At 37.1% G+C, this 19,179-nt stretch overlaps 2 protein-coding genes across 2 annotated transcripts in view; one reads left to right on the top strand and one right to left on the bottom strand.

The window, feature by feature from the left end:
- The first annotated feature begins 237 nt into the window (after positions 1–237).
- The window catches only part of LOC129239487 (poly(U)-binding-splicing factor PUF60), a 114,242-nt gene continuing 95,300 nt past the window's right edge, over positions 238–19,179 (top strand). The window contains exon 1 of the mRNA XM_054875010.1: positions 238–701. Within this exon, the coding sequence (XP_054730985.1) occupies positions 673–701 (29 nt within the window). The 5' untranslated portion in view covers positions 238–672. The remainder of the gene's footprint in view (positions 702–19,179) is intronic.
- LOC129239480 (uncharacterized) lies at positions 9,712–18,688 on the bottom strand. Its single transcript, XM_054874990.1, has 3 exons — positions 18,609–18,688; positions 13,852–14,962; positions 9,712–10,577 (listed from the first exon to the last, which is right to left on the bottom strand). The coding sequence occupies exons 1-3, from the start codon at positions 18,643–18,645 to the stop codon at positions 9,830–9,832; spliced, it is 1,896 nt and encodes a 631-aa protein (XP_054730965.1). The 5' UTR covers positions 18,646–18,688; the 3' UTR covers positions 9,712–9,829.

Here is a 19,179-nt window from a genome sequence, read left to right on the forward strand (position 1 = left end):
AACAAAAAGTAAAATAAAAACAACAACAAAAATGCAACCAACAACAACAGCATATTTTGTTGCATACATTGCAAGCTAACAACAACAACAGCAACAACACTATTTTCCATTGCTTGCTGCTGGCAACTGTTTGCTGCTTGCTGCGTACTGCCTACTGCAGTTTTACCAGCGTTACACTTCATTTCGCAATTCAGTTGAAAAAAGTCTTCTTCACGTCCGCACAATTTCCGCTTACTGAGTGGCAAACGGAATTCTCCGTTGATTTATTTATTTATTTATTCATTGCATTTATTTACTATTTGCGTGCTGACTAATGTTCGAGTATTTTTTCGGCTGATCTGCCGGTTTGCGCGCTTATTTTCCGCTTGCCCTTGCCGTTTTTCTTGTGGCACTGGTGTATGTGTGTGTGTATGTTGTTTCTACTTTGATGCAACTAAAGTGGCAGATTGCATGCTGCAAGTGGTCAATAAAAAACAACAAAACAACAACAATAATTGTGTTTACTTTGCGCCTAAAGTGTTGATTTCAATACTTTCCGGCCAATTAAATTTTACGTGTAATAAACAAAGCGTGACTTCCATTGGCTTAAAGAAAATTTTCTTACAAAAATAAAGTAAGACTTCGCAAGAGTGGCATTTTCTCTGAGCAACTGAGCAAGAAATTTCTACGAAAATGAATTATTTGGATGCAATGTTAGCATGGTGAGAAAAATTTAATTACAGCTGATAGCAGACTTGATTTTTTTTTTATAATAGGATATCTAAAGACCGGAGAATTTGAAACAATTCTGTTTTGACAATTAAGTGCATAATTTATTCTAAATCTAAAGTATGGAAAACTCTTCTGCATATAATTGACACTAATTATAATAACCGCCGGAAACGAAAATATATTTCTTTTCCATCGATGGCACCTTTTTTATACGGAGAAAATGCGATACACTGTTAGGGGAAAAAATTATCAAAAATCAACGAAAATTTTTAACTACTGCATACTTGCACTTTGTTATATTAAAATTTAATAGGCTGCGGACTCAATTTATTTCCAAACATCCTGTTCATATTTTTAAAATTTTTATGGAAATTTTTCGGATTTGTATAAATCTTTAGTAAAATAGGAAACTCGGATTATTAGGGTACTTTTTGTTTCATAAAAAAAAAATCATATAAATTAAAGAGTAAATAAGTAAATAGTCAAAACTTTTCAATATGTGATGCCTTTTTAAAATTTCGGGGGGTCTATAAACAATGTGCAATATATTCTGTAAACTAGCAAAATCTGACCGTAAATACGGTTATAAAAATATATCGACCACAGCGGCATTTAGGGAATATATATCACATATTTGCTCCACAGTTATTTCTTGTCATACAATCAATATACAGAGGTGGTCACAATAATAGCACAGAGTCATTTTTAAATTTTTTTTTTGTTTTGTAAAAATGTAGATTATAATACAACAAACACCACATAACTCAAAATCTCACACTTTGTACAAACTTTTGAAAAATTCAACAAATTTCGTCAACATATTAAAATTTTGTAGCTCCTGAAATTTTAGTAAAATATAGTGCAAATTTAAAGTGGCTAAACATTTTTTATAGATTTTTAATGTTTTTGTTTGTTTTGGTGACAAAGTTATGCATTTTCGTCTATATAAAAAAATTTCGAGCATTCATTATATATATGTATATATTTGGCGCGAACACCCTTTTTGGGTGTTTGGCCGAGCTCCTCCTCCTACTTGTGGTGTGTGTCTTGATGTTGTTCCGCAAATGGAGGGACCTACAGTTTCAAGCCAACTCCGAACGGTAGATATTTTTATGAGGAGCTTTTTCATGGCAGAAATACACTCGGAGGTTTACCATTGCCTGCCGAGGGGCGACCGCTATTGGAAAATATTTTTCTTAATTTTTGGTATTTGCCGAGCTTCGAACCTACGTTCTTTTTGTGAATTTAGGTTCGGTAGTCACGCACCAATCCATTCGGCTACGGCTGCCGAGCATTCATTCGGGCTATAAAATTGCAAACCCCAAAGTTTTTCTAAAATTTTTCTTAACTAATAAGCTAGAATTTTTGATGAAAATGTGTTTAACTTTTCTAAATTTCGTGCTAAGTATGTAACTTTGAGCTATCTGGTTTTCTTAAAAATTTTTGAAATGGCACTGTGCCTTTATTGTGACCACCGCTGTATGTTGATTGCATGTATAAGTAGTATAATTCATATTTTTATAAAACAAAAAAAACCCAAAAACCAAATTTTAATATTTAAAAATTCGTTGTAAATACCGTATTTAGAAATAACTCGACCTCAGCGACACCCAGTACTTACAGCAACTCACAAAAATTTCTCTGAAGTCGGCCGAGCGGTTTTGGAGCCCTTAGGTAACACACATACATATGTATAACTGGCATAAAAAAATGTTTTATCTGCTCGCAACTCTGCGTCACTTATAATACTAACAATGCATTTCATAAAAAGGTTACAGAAAAAATACATTAGAAAATATTTAAAGCTAAAAATATCGATTTACAAAATTTTGTTGAGAGAAATACTCGACAATTTTCTATCTGTAGCTGAAATAGGTATATAGATTATCAGAGAGTGATGCGTGAGCAAGTGATATATCGTGCATGAAATTCCTTTTTCTTGGACCGTTAGTTCTTAGATCACTACCAACTGCAAAATTGTAGCCTCATCGCATACACCCTGTATAGAATTTTCCTCATTGACCTGCTGGGTGGCACTGAAGTTCAAGTAAAGTATTTCGAAAAGTGTTCACAAAAATTTTCTCTTAACATAAAACTAACCAATATTTTGAATTTAAGCCAAATCGGATCATAAATATGATTTTTGCATGCAGCGCCACCTAGCGGATCAGCTTGCGGCCTACAGCGAGAAAGTCTAGTTTTGGTCTGCTAGTCTGCTACTCGACACAACCAGTTTCTCGAAATTTTTTTACAAACGATTATTTCCTCCAAAAATATAACGAATTTTGCGATGTGTTGTTCTTAAAGATCTTTCAATACTTTTATCTCGTTGTATCGTGTGAAATTGTACATATCTGCCTGTAACTCTGCTTGAGAAATGTCAAAGATGACCATCTCGGATTTATTCATTATAGACCCCACCGCCGTATAGCTCATTATCTCTTCTAACTACAACTTGTTCCGATCAATCCAGAATGTCTTCTCCAAAAGACGATTCACTTCAATTGGGCCGATACGTTGATGATTTCATGCGATCCCTGAGAGATGATCAAACTTTCTAGCTTCCGAAGGAAAAAAATCTTCAAAAACCTTCGGGAAAAAGTCTTTTAAAATGTGACATTTGATACCAATGCAATGCAAATGCAACGCCGCAAAGTAAATAACATATTTAAGTTGCTATCTGAGCAGTATCCACTATTTTTGGCACCTAAAGACGACCTGATACCCACAGTTTGGGAAGGAAATTTATGTCAGATTTCCATTGCGGGAGCAATGGAGCAATCCAGAATGTATTCAATGGGTCCACGAATGAAATATATGAAATAGGGTCTGGAGCCGAATGGTACTTAAACGATAGTAATAAGTATCCCTATGCTATGGGGGAAGTGGCAATTGTTTTCCAAACGCAAATTTTTGCCATCCTGAAAGTAGCCGAATAGATAATCGAGAGGAGATGGAGCGACAAACAGATTGGAGTATTCAGTGGCAATCAGGCTGCACTGAAGGCCCTGGAGAATGCGAAGCAAACCTCAAAGACTGTTCAAGAATGTCAGTAGAAGCTTAATTCTGCCGCAAGACAAAACAGGCTTGTACTTATATGGGTTCCAGGACACTCCAGTGTTCAATGAAGCGAAATTGCCGATGAATTGGATCAGCGGTTCCCCCACAAGGGCCAGAGCCAATAATCGGAATCAGTTCCGCAGGAATCATGAATTGGATCAGCGATTATGTATGCAATCTACATAAAGAGCGATGGTCCGGTCTAGAACGCTGCAGAACTGCACAGTGTTTTGTGACAAGTCCGAATAAAAAACTGTCAAACTTTCTACTAAAACTTGGAAGGAAAGACATTCGGTTGATGCTCGGTATTATTACGGGACACAGCCCATGGCATATGACCACCATTGGAATCATTGAAGACCCAGTGTGTCTGTCGTGCTTGGAGGAGGCGGATAGCACTGAGCACTTTCTCTGTGAGTGTCCTGCCTTTGCTAGAGCACGGCTACGAGCTTTGGGTTCCGATGTCGTGAGAATGAGTAATATTCGTCTCTAAAACTGGAGGATATTTACAGATTTGCCAAAGAATCTGGAAAATTTTCTCTATCTGTGCCTCTATTCTGATACTTTTCTCCTTCCCTCCTTTCCCTCTCTCCAGAGCTCTAAATGCAATGGGCGTTTTAGTCTGAGTGTTTTAGGAGCAACCAAATCTCCTGGTGATCCTTGGCTCGACCTATTCAAATTTCAATTTCAAAAAACATATTTGAACTACCCTCGTACTCGTATCAACTTCCACTGCCCTATAACTACGCAAGTACTTTAATTCTGATTGTTTTAGCCAACCACACTTTTTCGAACAGTCCTATTTACAACACACATATCCATATGCACATATGCACATATGCACGCTAACTCATATTCAGTTTTGTAAAGCAAATATTAAAAAATGCTCAATTATTTGGTTTATTGAAATCACTTCAAAGCAATTTGCTACAACTCGATGAATAAACAAAAACCCAAATTTGATTGGTATTTGAGGTTTACAAAATGTTAGCCAATAAGCAAATATTCAGCACATCACCAAGCAAATTCAAAGTTTTATTTGCAAGCAAATTTGTACAACCAATTTTGTTTAATGAAAAAATTTATATTTTTTTTTGTTCTTATTTTTGTTTTTGTTTTTAACATACTTACATACGAGTAGCTTGTCAAAGGGAATTGATCAGCGAGTAATTTCAAGTGCATTCAATTGGACATAAGAATCTAATATTAGCATGAATAATTAAAATCTAGCTGAAAAATATTTTACGCCTCGCAACACAGACACATAGGCAAAGTAAATTCCATAATTGAAAATTAAGCAAGAACTTGGGAAAGCGCAAAGTTATCCTTTTGCTAACAAGCCTCAAAAACTTTTGCGAAATCATTGCACAATCCGATTAAGAACTTTTGCTGACGCTAATCACAAATGCCATTGCGTAAGCTTGCACACGCCCACATACATAAGCAGTCCTGAACACAATCACAAGGCTGCATGGAAAACTTCAACTAATGATGTGATTTATTTTTAGTTCACAACTGGTGCTATTTCGGTAAATGTTAACTAATCTGGTAAGGGCTAATTTTTCACACGCTGAAAGGACACTAAAAATGAGCTAAAAGCAATACCTCATTATTTCTTTGACTTCAAGCTGCATGCCGCTGAAAAGCCTTGGTTGGTTGAAATCTGGCAATATCACAATTGGCATGCCCGTTTTCAATTACACTACATGCGTTGGCATCCCTGGAAGATCGAGTGCAATCGACTCAAAAGTTCTGTTGGATAAGATAGAATTTTGTTTATATGAGACTACTTTCCGATGCATTCTTGTGCACTGAACACAACTCTGGGGTTCAAAAGTCCCATCCGGTTCAAAGTTGCGTCATGGTTTTGAGGAAATTGGTGTGAAAAATGTGTTTTGGATATTTTTACTCCCTCAAAAACTGACGTGGTAGAGCCTTCAACTTATACTCAAATTGAAGCTCAAGTCTTACAATATAATAACCATTTAAAAAACAAAGTAAGCAACTTCGAATAAAATGACTTTATCCCTTTATGGTCCAGCAATGACTATCGAATTATAAATTATTTTGAGGTAAGCTTATGAAAATCACTACTCAGGAGTTTTTTCGTTCGCTGATTTCAAATCCGATGGCAATTTTTTGAAATTCAATCAAATCGCGGATTCAATATGGCGAACGCAACATCAAAAAGTATAGCTAAGGTCGTCTAACTGAAGTCTCCAAGATGTTTGGAGTCGCTGATAACTTAAAACATAAATAAGGTTCGTGGGCAATTGTTTTCCTCCTGCGAAAAGGCAGAAGTCATAAGTAGAGACCATGAACTTCACTCTCCGGTAAGATTACACTTTTCCCGGAAATTTGTAATTGTTTTTTATTCGATCATGATTCGACTCCTGTTTTTTTCATTTAAAACAAATTTTGAAAATTGCGTTTTATTGAGTAAAGTAGAAATTTTAGTAAAAATTTGGCAACACTGCTTTTTCTTGTTCAGGTTTAAGTATTCCAAGGTGCGATTTTGAAATAAAATTTTTGAGATTCATTTATGACCTCACTAGAATACAGAAGTCATAGGGCTATGACTTTTAGCCTCAAATTATATTATATTATTCGGCTTATATGCGCTATGAAGTTGAATTACAGCTGGCAATTTGGCAAAATTTATAATATGGCGTGGCGAATTTGTAATTTTTTTACATTTGTTGAAGTTTTGAAAAATTAAGTTTTATTTAACTTTCTGAGTAAACTAAAAAAAAAATTATTAAAAAATTTGGCAACACTGCTCAACTTTTTTTCTAGATTAGGATTTTCTTAATAACCATTCGTTTCAAAATAAACATTGAGAAAGGTGACAGATCTGTTCGTCTTTTGACATCGTGATGTTCGTCCTTAGGTTCGATTAACAGACATCTTTTTTCTCTTAAGTTGAGTAACAGTTTGGAATTTGTAAAAGTCGCGATGAGGCGTCACAAATTTAGAAGTGCTGTCCATTTGATGCGCTCATTATAGTGTTTTATTCAACATTTTTTTATTTCCATATTTGAACAAATATTAGGATAAGTGGGTGGTCCGCTACTGTTAAAGATTCCTTAAATAGATCGTTGAATATCAATATTTTTAAATAAAATAGTATTTTAATAATTAAAATAGAAAAATTTAGTAAAAGTGTGGCAACACTGCTAAATATTTTTTCTAGATTTTATTATTCCTAAACACCTTTTGTTAAATGTTCATTTACAAAACGAAAAAAACAAATAGGTGGCAAATTTTTAAGTATTTAACAAGCATTGCTCTCACTATTGGGTTATATTTAACTTTCTTTTCAAATTCTATTATACTTCAATAAAATCATTTTTTTGTTGTCAAGTTTAAAAAATGTGGCAATACTATTCAACTCTTTTTCCACACTTAAATGTTCCTAAAATAATTCGTTTGATACTCATAAAAAAATTTACATGGGGCAACCCTATTCCTGTTTTTGACTTCACTATAATGCAGAAGTTGAATTTAATAGAGGTTTTCCAGCAGGGAATATTTTTTGCTCAAGTACGTGCGACGTTTAGTTGTTATCTGTGATTGAAGCAGAGATTTTGTTGGCAAATAACAAAAAATTCTCCATTGCACAGCTAGAATTTTCAAATTTATGTGCACACTTCCATATGTATTTATGTATGGGTGTACATGTGTATGTATGCATGCAAATGAAAATGTATGCGTTTGTGAAATGTTAGATGTGCATACAGAAGAGATGCCTGCAAGTATGCCACGATATGCAGAAATGTTTATCGCACAAAGCTCGCTCAGCTGAAGCATGCCTGCGTGTGTGAGTGCCTGCTAGCAATGGTAAACGAGAAATGGGTCAAAATCAAGAGTTAAAGAAGACAAAGCAAAGTCTTTATACCACCTGCCAAAACCCCATTTGACACAGAAGCTGTTAGCCCACACGAAACTCAGCAAAGTTGCTAAAGGATTCATTTCCATTTTCATAAACATTTTTGTGATCTGAACTTTTTTCAATTATTTAAATTTTTTTTATTCATTCATTCATCGCATGCATTTTTATACTTCCGTGTCCATGAGCGCAAGTAAGTGTGAATGTACGCAAATTCTTGCCAGTAATGGTGGGTGAGTCTTTGAATTATTAATTCGTATGCAGACGGGTGCATAGGTTAAAGCGCTCTAAATGCTTATCTATGGCAGTATTTTGCAAACACGCACGATAACCTGCATATGTGTGCATGCATGAATGTCGCGCATATCCATATCCGTTTCAGTGTGTCAGTGTGACACTTTCACCATTCAGTCGCCATATTTTCTACTCCGTGTGTTTTTCGCTCAACATCAGACATATTTGGAGCGCCATTTGAGGAGAGTTGCCAACAAAGAACCATTTTTGTTTTTGAATATTTGGAGCAATGGGGGTGGTGAGCGTGACTGGGAATTTTTTTAAGCTTATCATTTTTCTTGACCCTTTTGAATTCTATACCACAAAGTTTTGGGCACAAGTCTTTTGGCTTTGATTGCTATACTTGAAGGTCGATTTCGGTTCAAATTCAAAGCACCACCAAGACAATGATATGTCCATTACACATTCCAGCGCAACTTGATACTCTGCACGTTCTCTGCTTTATGACCATTTTTCCCCTGTACGGTTTTAGTCTTCAGCCTGGTATCCTTTTCTTCTTTCCCAAAATGAGTGAGCCCATTTGTGCGCCTACAATCAGTTTTTTCTGGAACCTCTTTGCAACTGAAGAACTCAGGAGTTACTGTTTGACTTTTTCCGAACTTAAATTAAGATAGGCAACTTCTGCTCGAAATTTGATCACTTTACTCTTCGTAGGTGCGCTGTTATGAATGCACTGACTCCTTTGCGTCTTTTGACCTCTTACCTATTCCAAATTCAGAGAGCAGTCACTAGTTGCTATTTGAGACCCTAATACTCTATCGTAGGTAGTGAATGCCATCTGAGCGCTTGGTAAATATTTTTAGTCCTATATATTTGTGCAAAATATAAAAAAATGAGTGCATGGCTCTAAAGAAGCCAACCAAGAATCTTAATTGAGAAAAAAAAATTTTTTTTTTCTTAAACAAAATTTAAAGTTTCATATTTCATTTTTCGAAGACTTGACGACAGCGTCCCAAATATTTGGATCACTTCACACATAATCGCTCATTTGTTTACTTAAGTCTTGTTTATGAATTCTTGGCTTGTAGCCGATGCATCATTTGGACTATTTGGACAAAATATATTATATTTTTATAAGCCTGGAATCCATTTTTTCCACTCTCACTTCAATGCACTTGGCAACCATATTTTCGACACTAAAATGTCATTAAATACAATTCTCAAAATTTTACTGCAATTTTAAAAGCAAACTCTTGCCATAAAAAACCAGCCATGTGGCAGCTGATGCAATATCCGATGCATGCGACGACATACGTGCCTTGTACTCGTTGGAAAATCAAGTTTTTCGACACTCGCACTGAGCTTTTACTTTTTAGCGTTGCTTAAGAAACAACAACAACGGCAAAATGTATATAAAAAAGCGATAGCGAAAATGCATGGCAGTCTTAATGAAAGGCGCATTACGACGCCGAATACCGGGGTTAAATGCGCTTTTGTGCAAGAATTTCACACATGGCAGCATTTTTTAATTTCCATTTCAATGTTGCCCATAACAAAATCCATTGCATACAAATAGGCGCATAAGCGAAAGTAAAAATATCTGCGCTCTTTTCCGCTGTGCAAAGGCAAAGTCGTTGATTTTCAAACGAGTGCGTGTGTGTGTATGTGTGTGCTTAAGTCAAGTACAAAGCAACGGAAAAAAGTCGCGCGTACTAATTAAAATTTTTACCAAACAAAACAAAAACACTCGCGATACATTTGTGTGCTCATTGCGCTTTTTAATTCTTCATTCACATTTGTTTTTTTTTTTCCTCTTCTTCCTTTTGATTACATATTTCTAGCAAGGGTGTATTATGCAAAGCAAAACATGTTTACCCTATTTTTTGTTTTGCGATTTTTTTTTATTGACTCTCCTACCCGTCCATTTTCTCTATATCACGTTACATCTTTCGCATAGGGGGACACTGCATTCGTCGCCAAATAAAATACACCGCCACGTCCACGCAACGCCATCACATTTGTCGGATCGCCACCCAGCAGCATTTGCCTTCCTGTGCCCATCGAACACCTTCTATGCTTGATCATATCCTGCCATAGCTTTACATCGCAACCCTGCGCGCGAAATGCGTGTTTCCCTTGTAGTGACTCAGCGAATATTTGAAATGCACGAAAGTGACTGCATTCATTGAAAAAACAGCCCGGCTGCGCGCTGCCATAGTTCACATAAAAATCCACATGTCCAAGCGGTTGATCGTAGCCATATGAGCCGACGCTTGTGTGTACCACCTCAACATAATCGGCATCGGTGATTGCTATGCGTTCATCGAAATTCTCGTAGCGAAAGAACGGCAGCGCTGGATCGAGTGCATAGATCACTGGCAAACGGCCGGTTTGTATGTGTTTTCCAGCGATGCCGGCAATGTGTGCGCCCATGCTGAAGCCAATAACGTGCAGATCCTCATAGCGTATGCCAGCTTCACGTTGTAGGAAATCGATGAATTTTGCTAGCACTTTACCGACTGGCTTGACACGGTAGCTGGCGGTAATATAGTCTGCAACAGCGCCTCGGCCCCAGTCGACGGTGAAGACGTTGTAATTGCCAGCGCCTTGCTGAAGATAAGTGGGCACAAGCGTCTGATAGACGCCTGCATTCGCGCCACCAAACCAACCGTGAATGAGAATACTGTTGAGAAAAAGGAAAAATTAAATACAGATAATATTTTAAAGGCAAAATATTTAATTGCAAAGATATAAAAAGGCAATAAACATAAAGTTGAATATAAAATTTTAGCCGAAAGAATTTTGTGCAAGTAAGCAAGCATCATTTAAACGCCACAGGTTAAACGTTGGTACTGTAATAGGCTAGGATTTGGTCTACTGACTCTTGTCCTTTCCTCGGCCAATCCCAGGAGACCCCAATACATCTTCTACTGCGAAGCAGCGCTATATCACAGAGAAGGTTGAGACATCTTGGCCAACGGCAGCCAGAGGAAAAGCACATACGCTCAATCTGACCCAGCTCTATCCTGAGTTCAATAAGGGAACTGGGTCTGGATGAGGTACTCCGATTAGTAGAGGGCACAAAAGACCATGACGTCGAAGTGCAAATATCATAAAGAATCTATCTATCTATGTAATAGCATCCCTGTCACTAAAGTGTGTCACTAAAGAGCGAGAGGTGTTAGATGACTAGATTTAAGCGAACATGTGAAGAGGTGGTTCGCATGTTGGACACATGTTGAGTATATTCTGGGTAAGTTGGTTAAGCTTCTAACCTGTCTCACTATCCCATACATTATTGTATCAGGGTAATTTAGGCTATACAAAGCGACTAAAGATGGTAGTGGGACTCCGATAACGGCATTCCGGATACGAGAGTTCATGAAGGTAGTTACAGGCTCTTTGTCCGCTTTCGTTAAGACATGTCTGCATTTCAACGAGTCTCATGACTACTGAGATCTTTCTGCATCTCGTTGGTCTTTTTTACAAGACTTATATTTTTTATCAACTATAAATAGGATACATACTTTACAATATATTATCTTCTCACTAAATTTAGACAGTACGAGTACTGTATTTTTAGAATATGAACCGAAGCACCCCAACTGCTATCTAGCGATGATAAAGTCCAGTAATGTTCGGGTTCGAAACCCCTAAAGTAGTCGCCCCTCGGCAGGCAAAAGTAAGCCTCTGAATATACTTCTGCTATGAAAGAACTCTTCAAAGAGAACCATCTGCCGTTCGTAGGCAGCATGAAATTATAGGTCTTTCGATTTGTGGGGACAAACTTGATACCCAAACACTCAACAAAGAGTGTAATTTCCAATTATATATACTGCGAGTTGGTTATGCCGTTTCAGTCATTAAACTCTCAATTCAACCGAATAGTCAGGTCTAGAACCTTGGAGAGTCAAGTATAATATTTTGGTCGTATCTGTTGGATTTCGAGAGATTACATCAATTTATTTGACCTAGTTAGATTGACGTACCTATGTCATATGTGGATGACACCCGAACAATGACTGGTTTTCTGTTACTATAGCACATTTTTGAAGAAATTCCATTACTGATGCCAATTTTTTGTTAAAGGTGCTCTTGAGTTTGCTTTCAATCCCACACTAGATTATTAAATGGCTAGTAGGGTCAGGGTATGGGTGAGGTTGAGGTTGAAGTGGCTGATATCAATGCCTGCTCACATAAAACCAAATCCCAATTGGGCTCTTTATGATATATCCTAACAGATCCTAAAGCAGCTCTGTAGTGCATCATCCTGAGCACATGCCATATTTTCATTTGAAGCATCACGTTCGTTTACTTAAAACCCCTGTTCCTAAAATTTGTACCTTCCGACACATAATCGGAGAGGAAGGAGTTAGGTTTTAGTTTTCACTGGGAGGGATTTTTACGTGACGGGTCCTAAACCCAGCGCACAATCAGGTATCCGGATTGCTTCGCTTTCTTACATTAGTTCGCTCTTGAACGGTTGTTCGGAAGCTATCCAGATGATACTTGGGCGAAGTCCGGAAGTTGTGAGCTGCTTGGACCATATGCAGAAGTATCTTGCCGGCCACTCCCAAGTGAATGCCGACCAGGTACTTTCGTCACTTGTGTAAACTTCTACACATGGAACCATCATCCAACCGAGATGTTAGATCTACTTTTTGCAAACTGAATAAGGAAGCCAAGCAAATGGGTCTGGTGGGGAACGAGGACAAAACGAAGTATCTCCTGTCATCAAACAAAGCGTATCGGTACTCACGTCGTTGTTGACAGTTGACAGTTGTAAAAGATTTAGTTTATTTAGGAACCAGCATTAAGAGCGATAATAAAGTCAGTTTTGAAATCCAACGTAGAATCTCTCTTGCCAACAAATGCTACTTTGGACTAAACAGACAATTGAGTAGTAAAATCCTCTCTCGACGAACAAAACTAACACTTTGTGGTGCCGAATAGGGATGTTCATTTTCGGGATTTTTCTGGTTTCAAGATTTTCGGAATCTTATTTTGTGATTTTGGGATCCCGTTATTGTTTCGAATTTATTTATTTATTTGTGTACAATTTCCTTAATTAAGACTACTGGCATATCATATAACTTCCTAGCAACTCTGACGTTTGCGAGCTGTTAGTTGAAGCCCTATGCAAATTATCCATCAGGCTAACCGCTGCGTGTGTCGGCCTTTTATGGTTGTGTATGGTAATCGGTTATTCGCAGTCTAAACCCATGATTCTTCTCCACTATAAACTCTGCTTACAAAGAAGGAGTTGCTAGCGCCTAAAACTCAACTGATGTGGCAAATAAAGCCTTTCTTGCCTCAAAGAAGAGGATTTAGTAATGAATGTTTGATTAGATGCATCTGAAGAACAAATTATACTCAAATATTAACGAAATTTAACTCGATTAGTATCGGCGACCCAGAACTGATATTTCTAGTCCTAAAGTACACTTTCTTGTGAACTCATGAACTCATTTAACAAACCTACTGAAGTTGCATGGATCTGTTAGGCCAAACATGGTTAATAGGCATATGATTTTTTCGTCTTCCTCAAACGACGAACAATAGAGAAAACGAAAATCACACGTTTCTCGGCAACCTTTGAAGTGAAAATAGCCCATTACACCACCGATACACGCCGCAAGTACAATAGAAGGTGGCAAAGTGAAGAGCTGGTCGAGCGAACACAAAACACAGTAAAACCAAAGTGAGCAACTAGTGCCCCTATGACACAAATTCCATTTTGAAAAACCGCCAGCATTCCAATCACGTTTGGCCCAAATCGAATTTTGAAAATGTGGCCCACAAGCACACATTCCACACATACACAAACATGCACACTTTCTCACACCCAATTTAGCATTTCAGCTCGTTGCAACATCATTTCAGCAACAGCTCAGCACTGCCCGCCTGACACACATAATTCATTTCTGCTTAAAACCGTTTTGACGACCATCACTTACCGCGTTGGATTGAAAGGGCTGAAACGTGACTGCCGCAAGGATTTGCCATTGTACAGCTGCACCTCCTCGACGATGATCGACGAGGCCGACGACGAGTGGTAGGGAGTGACGGGCGATATATCTGCCGTTGGCGCATTAGCACCAAACGCTGACACAAAAGAATCGGGGGCCACGTTCAATACACGCCCACTACCAGTAGTTACAGTTGATTGCAAAGCGTTGTTGTTGTTGTTATTGGTGTGCAACTGAAACACTGTATGCCGTTCGGCATTGAAAAATAAAGTATAATCCTGCAGATGCAGTTGATCGCTGCCAAAGAAGGCGACTAATTGTCCGAATGGATTAAGGAATCCGGAGAGGTAATACAGTTTCGTATTGACTGCCTGTTCTTGTGTAGCATTCGGTTTGGCGCTATTTAGCACTGCACCTCTTCCCTTGTTGCCAACGATAGCGTCTCGGCCGATACTTGTTAGAGAGGCTTGCTTTGTGTTTTGTGGCGTTGTTGCTATTATTCTTCTAATTGTGTTGGTTGTTGTTTCGGTGCGATTTCTGCTCGTTTCATTTATGTCATCAACTTTGTGCAAATCATTTTTGACCCGCATCGACAAGCCCGCATTCGCTTTTGTCACCATCGTTGCTTTCTCACTCAAAGTGTTTGTTTGTTTTTTGTTACTCGTCTTTGTTGTGGTTTTATGGTAGTTACTGTTATTGTTGTTGTTGTTACGCTGCTTTGTAAGGAATTCTTTGTATTTGTACATTGTATTGTTCTGTAAATATTCCTTTTCTTCTATTGCTTCTGTAACTTTTGCTCCTTCTTTTGTTGATTTTTGCTCCCCGGCATCTCCTCTTTCGCTTTCTGCTCGTCGTCGTTCGCTATCATTGTCGTCGTTCTTATGATTACCTCTTTTGTCGTAAGTTTTGATATCATACTGGTGACCACCATTGCTCACCAATTGCAAGTCAATGCCATTGAGGTCATTGTCGTTGTGTAGATGACCATTTTTGGTGAAATTCTGGTGGTAGGGCGACAAAACATAGCTCAACATCTCGGCTGACTTGGAAGAATCTTCAGGTGACAGTTTTGCATAAATGTAGATCGCATTTGGTAGAACTGAAATATAATGATAAATCACGTATTATTAAAAGTATTCACTACTCGTTGCTTGCAATTTTCGCCAAACTATATTCCCCCCATGAATTCGAAAACAGCTTTGATTGGAAATCCTATTTTACTTTATGGTGAGGCAAAAATCTAAACTCAAAATCTAAACTTAATTTAGATTATACCATTTGAAAATAAACTAGTTCAGAATAATTCATACAAAATTCAGAAATGGGCAAATATTTTCCTTAAATTCGATCATTTTGTTTTTTGGCTTGGTAGCGTATCGTCAAATAATCATAACTTCTGAAGCCTTTAAGCTTTCTATCTTATTAGCTTACCAACTCCATACTCATACACCATTTGTACAACTCGGATCAAAAGATTTCTGAAACCAGATTTTCATGTTTTATTATATAATATATTTAGGTATCTATTTGAAACCTTTTGTAACATTGAAAGTTGCGCAAAGCCTTAGAATATATGAAGGCAGACCTAAATATCTGAAGATCTCGCGCAGCGAAGAAACATCCTGAAAACATCGAAATCGGGGCTTCACCTTGAGGTTGTTCAGCACTTGAAATACATATTTGGGTGTTCTAATAAAAAGTTGCAACAGCACTCACAATGCAATACGAGAGAGAATAATGGCAGAAAACAAAGTGTATTACGCCCACACAAAATTGCTGGAGTTTAAATACTGCCAGGCAATAATACTGCCGGTGATGTCTTACCTGCGGCTGCGAGTGCTGGACATCGACAAACAAAGATGAAATAAGCTTAAGCGTTTTCGAAAGAAAAGTAGTACGAAGGGTGTTTGAACCCGTACGCTGCAACGACGGAAAGTACGTAATACGCTACCACGAATAGCCCGGCATGAATAGCTGAACTTATGCCGGGGAGAAGCCGTCGTTAAACACATAAAATCCTAAAGATTTCGATAGTTAGGGCACACTGTGCATTTGAAGGACAGCCGCCCTCAACTATCTGTTTTAGCAACAAATTCCCTAATGAGCCGGATACAAGGACGTCCAAGGTTAACCTGGCTTGACCAAGTCATAGCCGACCTAACAAATCTACGAGTTAGGAACTGGAGGTATAGTACTATGAATCGTGCAGAATGGAAGAGAGTTTTGGAGGAAGCTAAAGCTCACCCTAAGCTGTAATCGTTACTTGATGTCGATAATGATAGTAAGATTTTAGTACCACTTGCAAAAACTTTTTGATTTTTGCCACATCATAACTTTTATGAAAAAAATTTCAAAATGTTTGACATCCACTTTGTTAGTTTGAGCATAAATTTAGTCCATATCTAAAATTTGGGCGAATTCAAAGATCCATTCGTAGGAAATCATCACTTTTTGTTACACCTAACGTGGAATGGCTGTGTAATAGGTGACCAGATAAGAACGATAGAAATGGAAATTTAAATAAAACAACAACTGTGCTAGAAATTGAATTTCGGCTTTGGTATTCTAATAATATTGTCCCGTATGTTAGCCTCGAGCTCAGCCTAAGCAAGCCAACCGCGTCGTTTAAACAAGAGCAAAAAATCGTGGAAGGTTAAGTCGCAGCATTTTTAGTCCGTATTAAAAATTTTGTCCATATCAAAAATTTTGGCGAAGTCAGAGACGTAACGCTATAGCAAAAAATCGTTGTTGGTTGAGTCATATGAGCCAATTGATGAATGCTTGCCGTATGATGATGCAGTCGTCAAATTTCTTTTTTAAAACTTCGAGACGTTGCGTCACTCTGACGGTTCACGAAGCGATGAAGTTTTACCAGCTTACTGATGATAGGATCAACCTCTCGACAAAATTCGCGTTCATTATGTACAACTTTCAATGTTGCTTAGTACTTTGCATACGTTCATCAATGCATGATGAAAGGCAAACCTTACTGAACAGCTGGACAGTTGGTAGCTTTTACAGCTGATGAAAGATAGCAATTCGAAAAACATTCACTGATCTCTATCTGGCCACATTAATAACATCTAAGTGGGTCTAAGAAAAGTTCGAAAACCCATCCCTTCAAAACTTATACGGTGGATATCTTGAAAAGAAAAGGAAACAACTGTTGAACCACTTTAAATACCCTCATAACCAATCTTTTATGTTTTAATAAAAAGTATTTAGTATTTTATCTCCGATTTTTAGCTGCAGATTTTTTTGATGATTTTTACAATAACCAAATGTTAGGTTAGGTTAGCCATCCCCTAACTAAGTTGCTTAAACCTAAACCAAACGTTGATTCAATGGATTTTTCCCCATGATTACAACACCCAGCGAATATGGCTCCTTTCTTTACAGCTGGGTAAGGAATTCCGCTAACGCTCTATTCGGCTTACGTATTTGCTTGGAAAGTCCTGTTGATTACATAAGTTCATGCTTAGTTGATTTGCTCGTCCATCCGTCCGTTCATACGTATCCACTAAGGCGAGCAAAAATTAATATAATTTATTTGAATGAATCTTAGTACAAGTACTACTATTCTTTGCCCAAGCTAGGTTGGTAATAAAAATGAGCAAAATCGATCAACTGCCGCACTCACATCCCATATAACAGTAATTTTCAAAAAAGAAAACAATGCTATAACTCAGTTATAAAAGGTGAGCAGATTGAAGATACTTTTTCGAATAGGGTGTTTTTGACAGATCACGCGTGACTACTGTCAAACTAAATACTACCTTCTTTCAGTATTCATTGACATTTAATAATGGAAAGGCTTACGTCTCAACAATGTTTACAAATCTTCCAATTGTATTATGAAAATCGGTGCTCTGTGAAATGAACAGGCCAGGAATTTTGTTCAGCAATGAGGCCCATTTTTGGCTTTAAAGAAGCGCGTTACCACACTCACTTATAGGTAAATTTGTGTGTCTCGATAATGACTCCATAAAATTTGCCACGCTTAGTAGACTTTTTGCTCCAAACCGCATTGAAATCCGACATAAATATTATTTAGATCAAATAAAAACAACATCCCTGTTTTTATATCGTTATACTAAATTTCCTTCCCTTCGTCTGATGTTAGAAGCTACAACTCTCATTGGTTATGAGTTTATTTGACTCCCCAAAAATTAACAACCTGCGCGGGTATGGACCGAATTGAGCACTTCCTCACTTGCCATTTTTGATCTTATTGATATCAGTGAGCCATTCAACATGAGTTTTGCTTAGATGCAAGTATAAATATAACTGTACAAATTATCCGTTTTTTTTATAAAAATATTATCATCATAAGAAAAATTTTACTAAGGGAAATTGTATTTTTATTTTTATTTATTTTATATTTTTTAGTTTCTATGTTTTACTTTTATTATTATTTTTAATTATTTTTCGCTTCACAACTTCAATAATTGATTGTCTCTGCAATATTGATAGACAGCTGAATTTATGAAATAAATTACTCAGCGGGAAAAAAATTAATTTTCGAAATAAAAGCATAAATACCACGCAATCCCACGCATACCCATTCTTTATGCATTCTATTTTCTTTCTATTTTTTTACAATTTTGTACCACTTCGAACTTTATTCATTTATAATAATTTTTTTTTTTTTTATTATTTTTATTTTTATTTATTAATGCTTTAATTTCCGCACTCCACATGAATAGCCCATTATTTTCTATTTACTTGAATCATATGAAAATCACCTGTTAATTTGAAGAGAAAAATTGGAATCCAATGCATTTCGGTCTACTACTGATTTAGTTGGTTCTACTGTTTTTTTTTTTAATCACTGGCATATTTTTGTTCCTAAACAATAAGAAATGTGAACAAAACTAAGTAAAGTCATTTCGCTCGTATTCTACTAGCCCACTTGCATTACATGCCGCAAAGAAACCGCGCATACTAAAAGTAGTAAAAAGTACACACACAAAAACTACGAAGCAAATGCTTGCTTTTGTTAAACGACCAACAAGCAAACTGATGGCCTAAGAGCTTAGCTGAGCGCTTTTCGGTTTTAGGCAGATTGATTTCGTTTACTCACCGTTTGACTACATAAATAATGACAATCATTCTTAAAAATGTGTTAAAAACTTTCTGTTGTGTATACATAAAATACTTTTTTTCGGTTTTACCCGCATTTCGTTTACTTTACTCATTTTGCGAGTGTACTTAGACTTCAAGAGAAAAAATACATGCTTACTTAGTTTTCTGGGTCGATTGGAAAGATACTGCCTACGTTTTTACGTAGATATAAAATGCCATTAGAAAAAGAGA

This window comes from Anastrepha obliqua, chromosome 1 (assembly GCF_027943255.1).
Source record: "Anastrepha obliqua isolate idAnaObli1 chromosome 1, idAnaObli1_1.0, whole genome shotgun sequence".
Taxonomy (NCBI): domain Eukaryota; kingdom Metazoa; phylum Arthropoda; class Insecta; order Diptera; family Tephritidae; genus Anastrepha; species Anastrepha obliqua.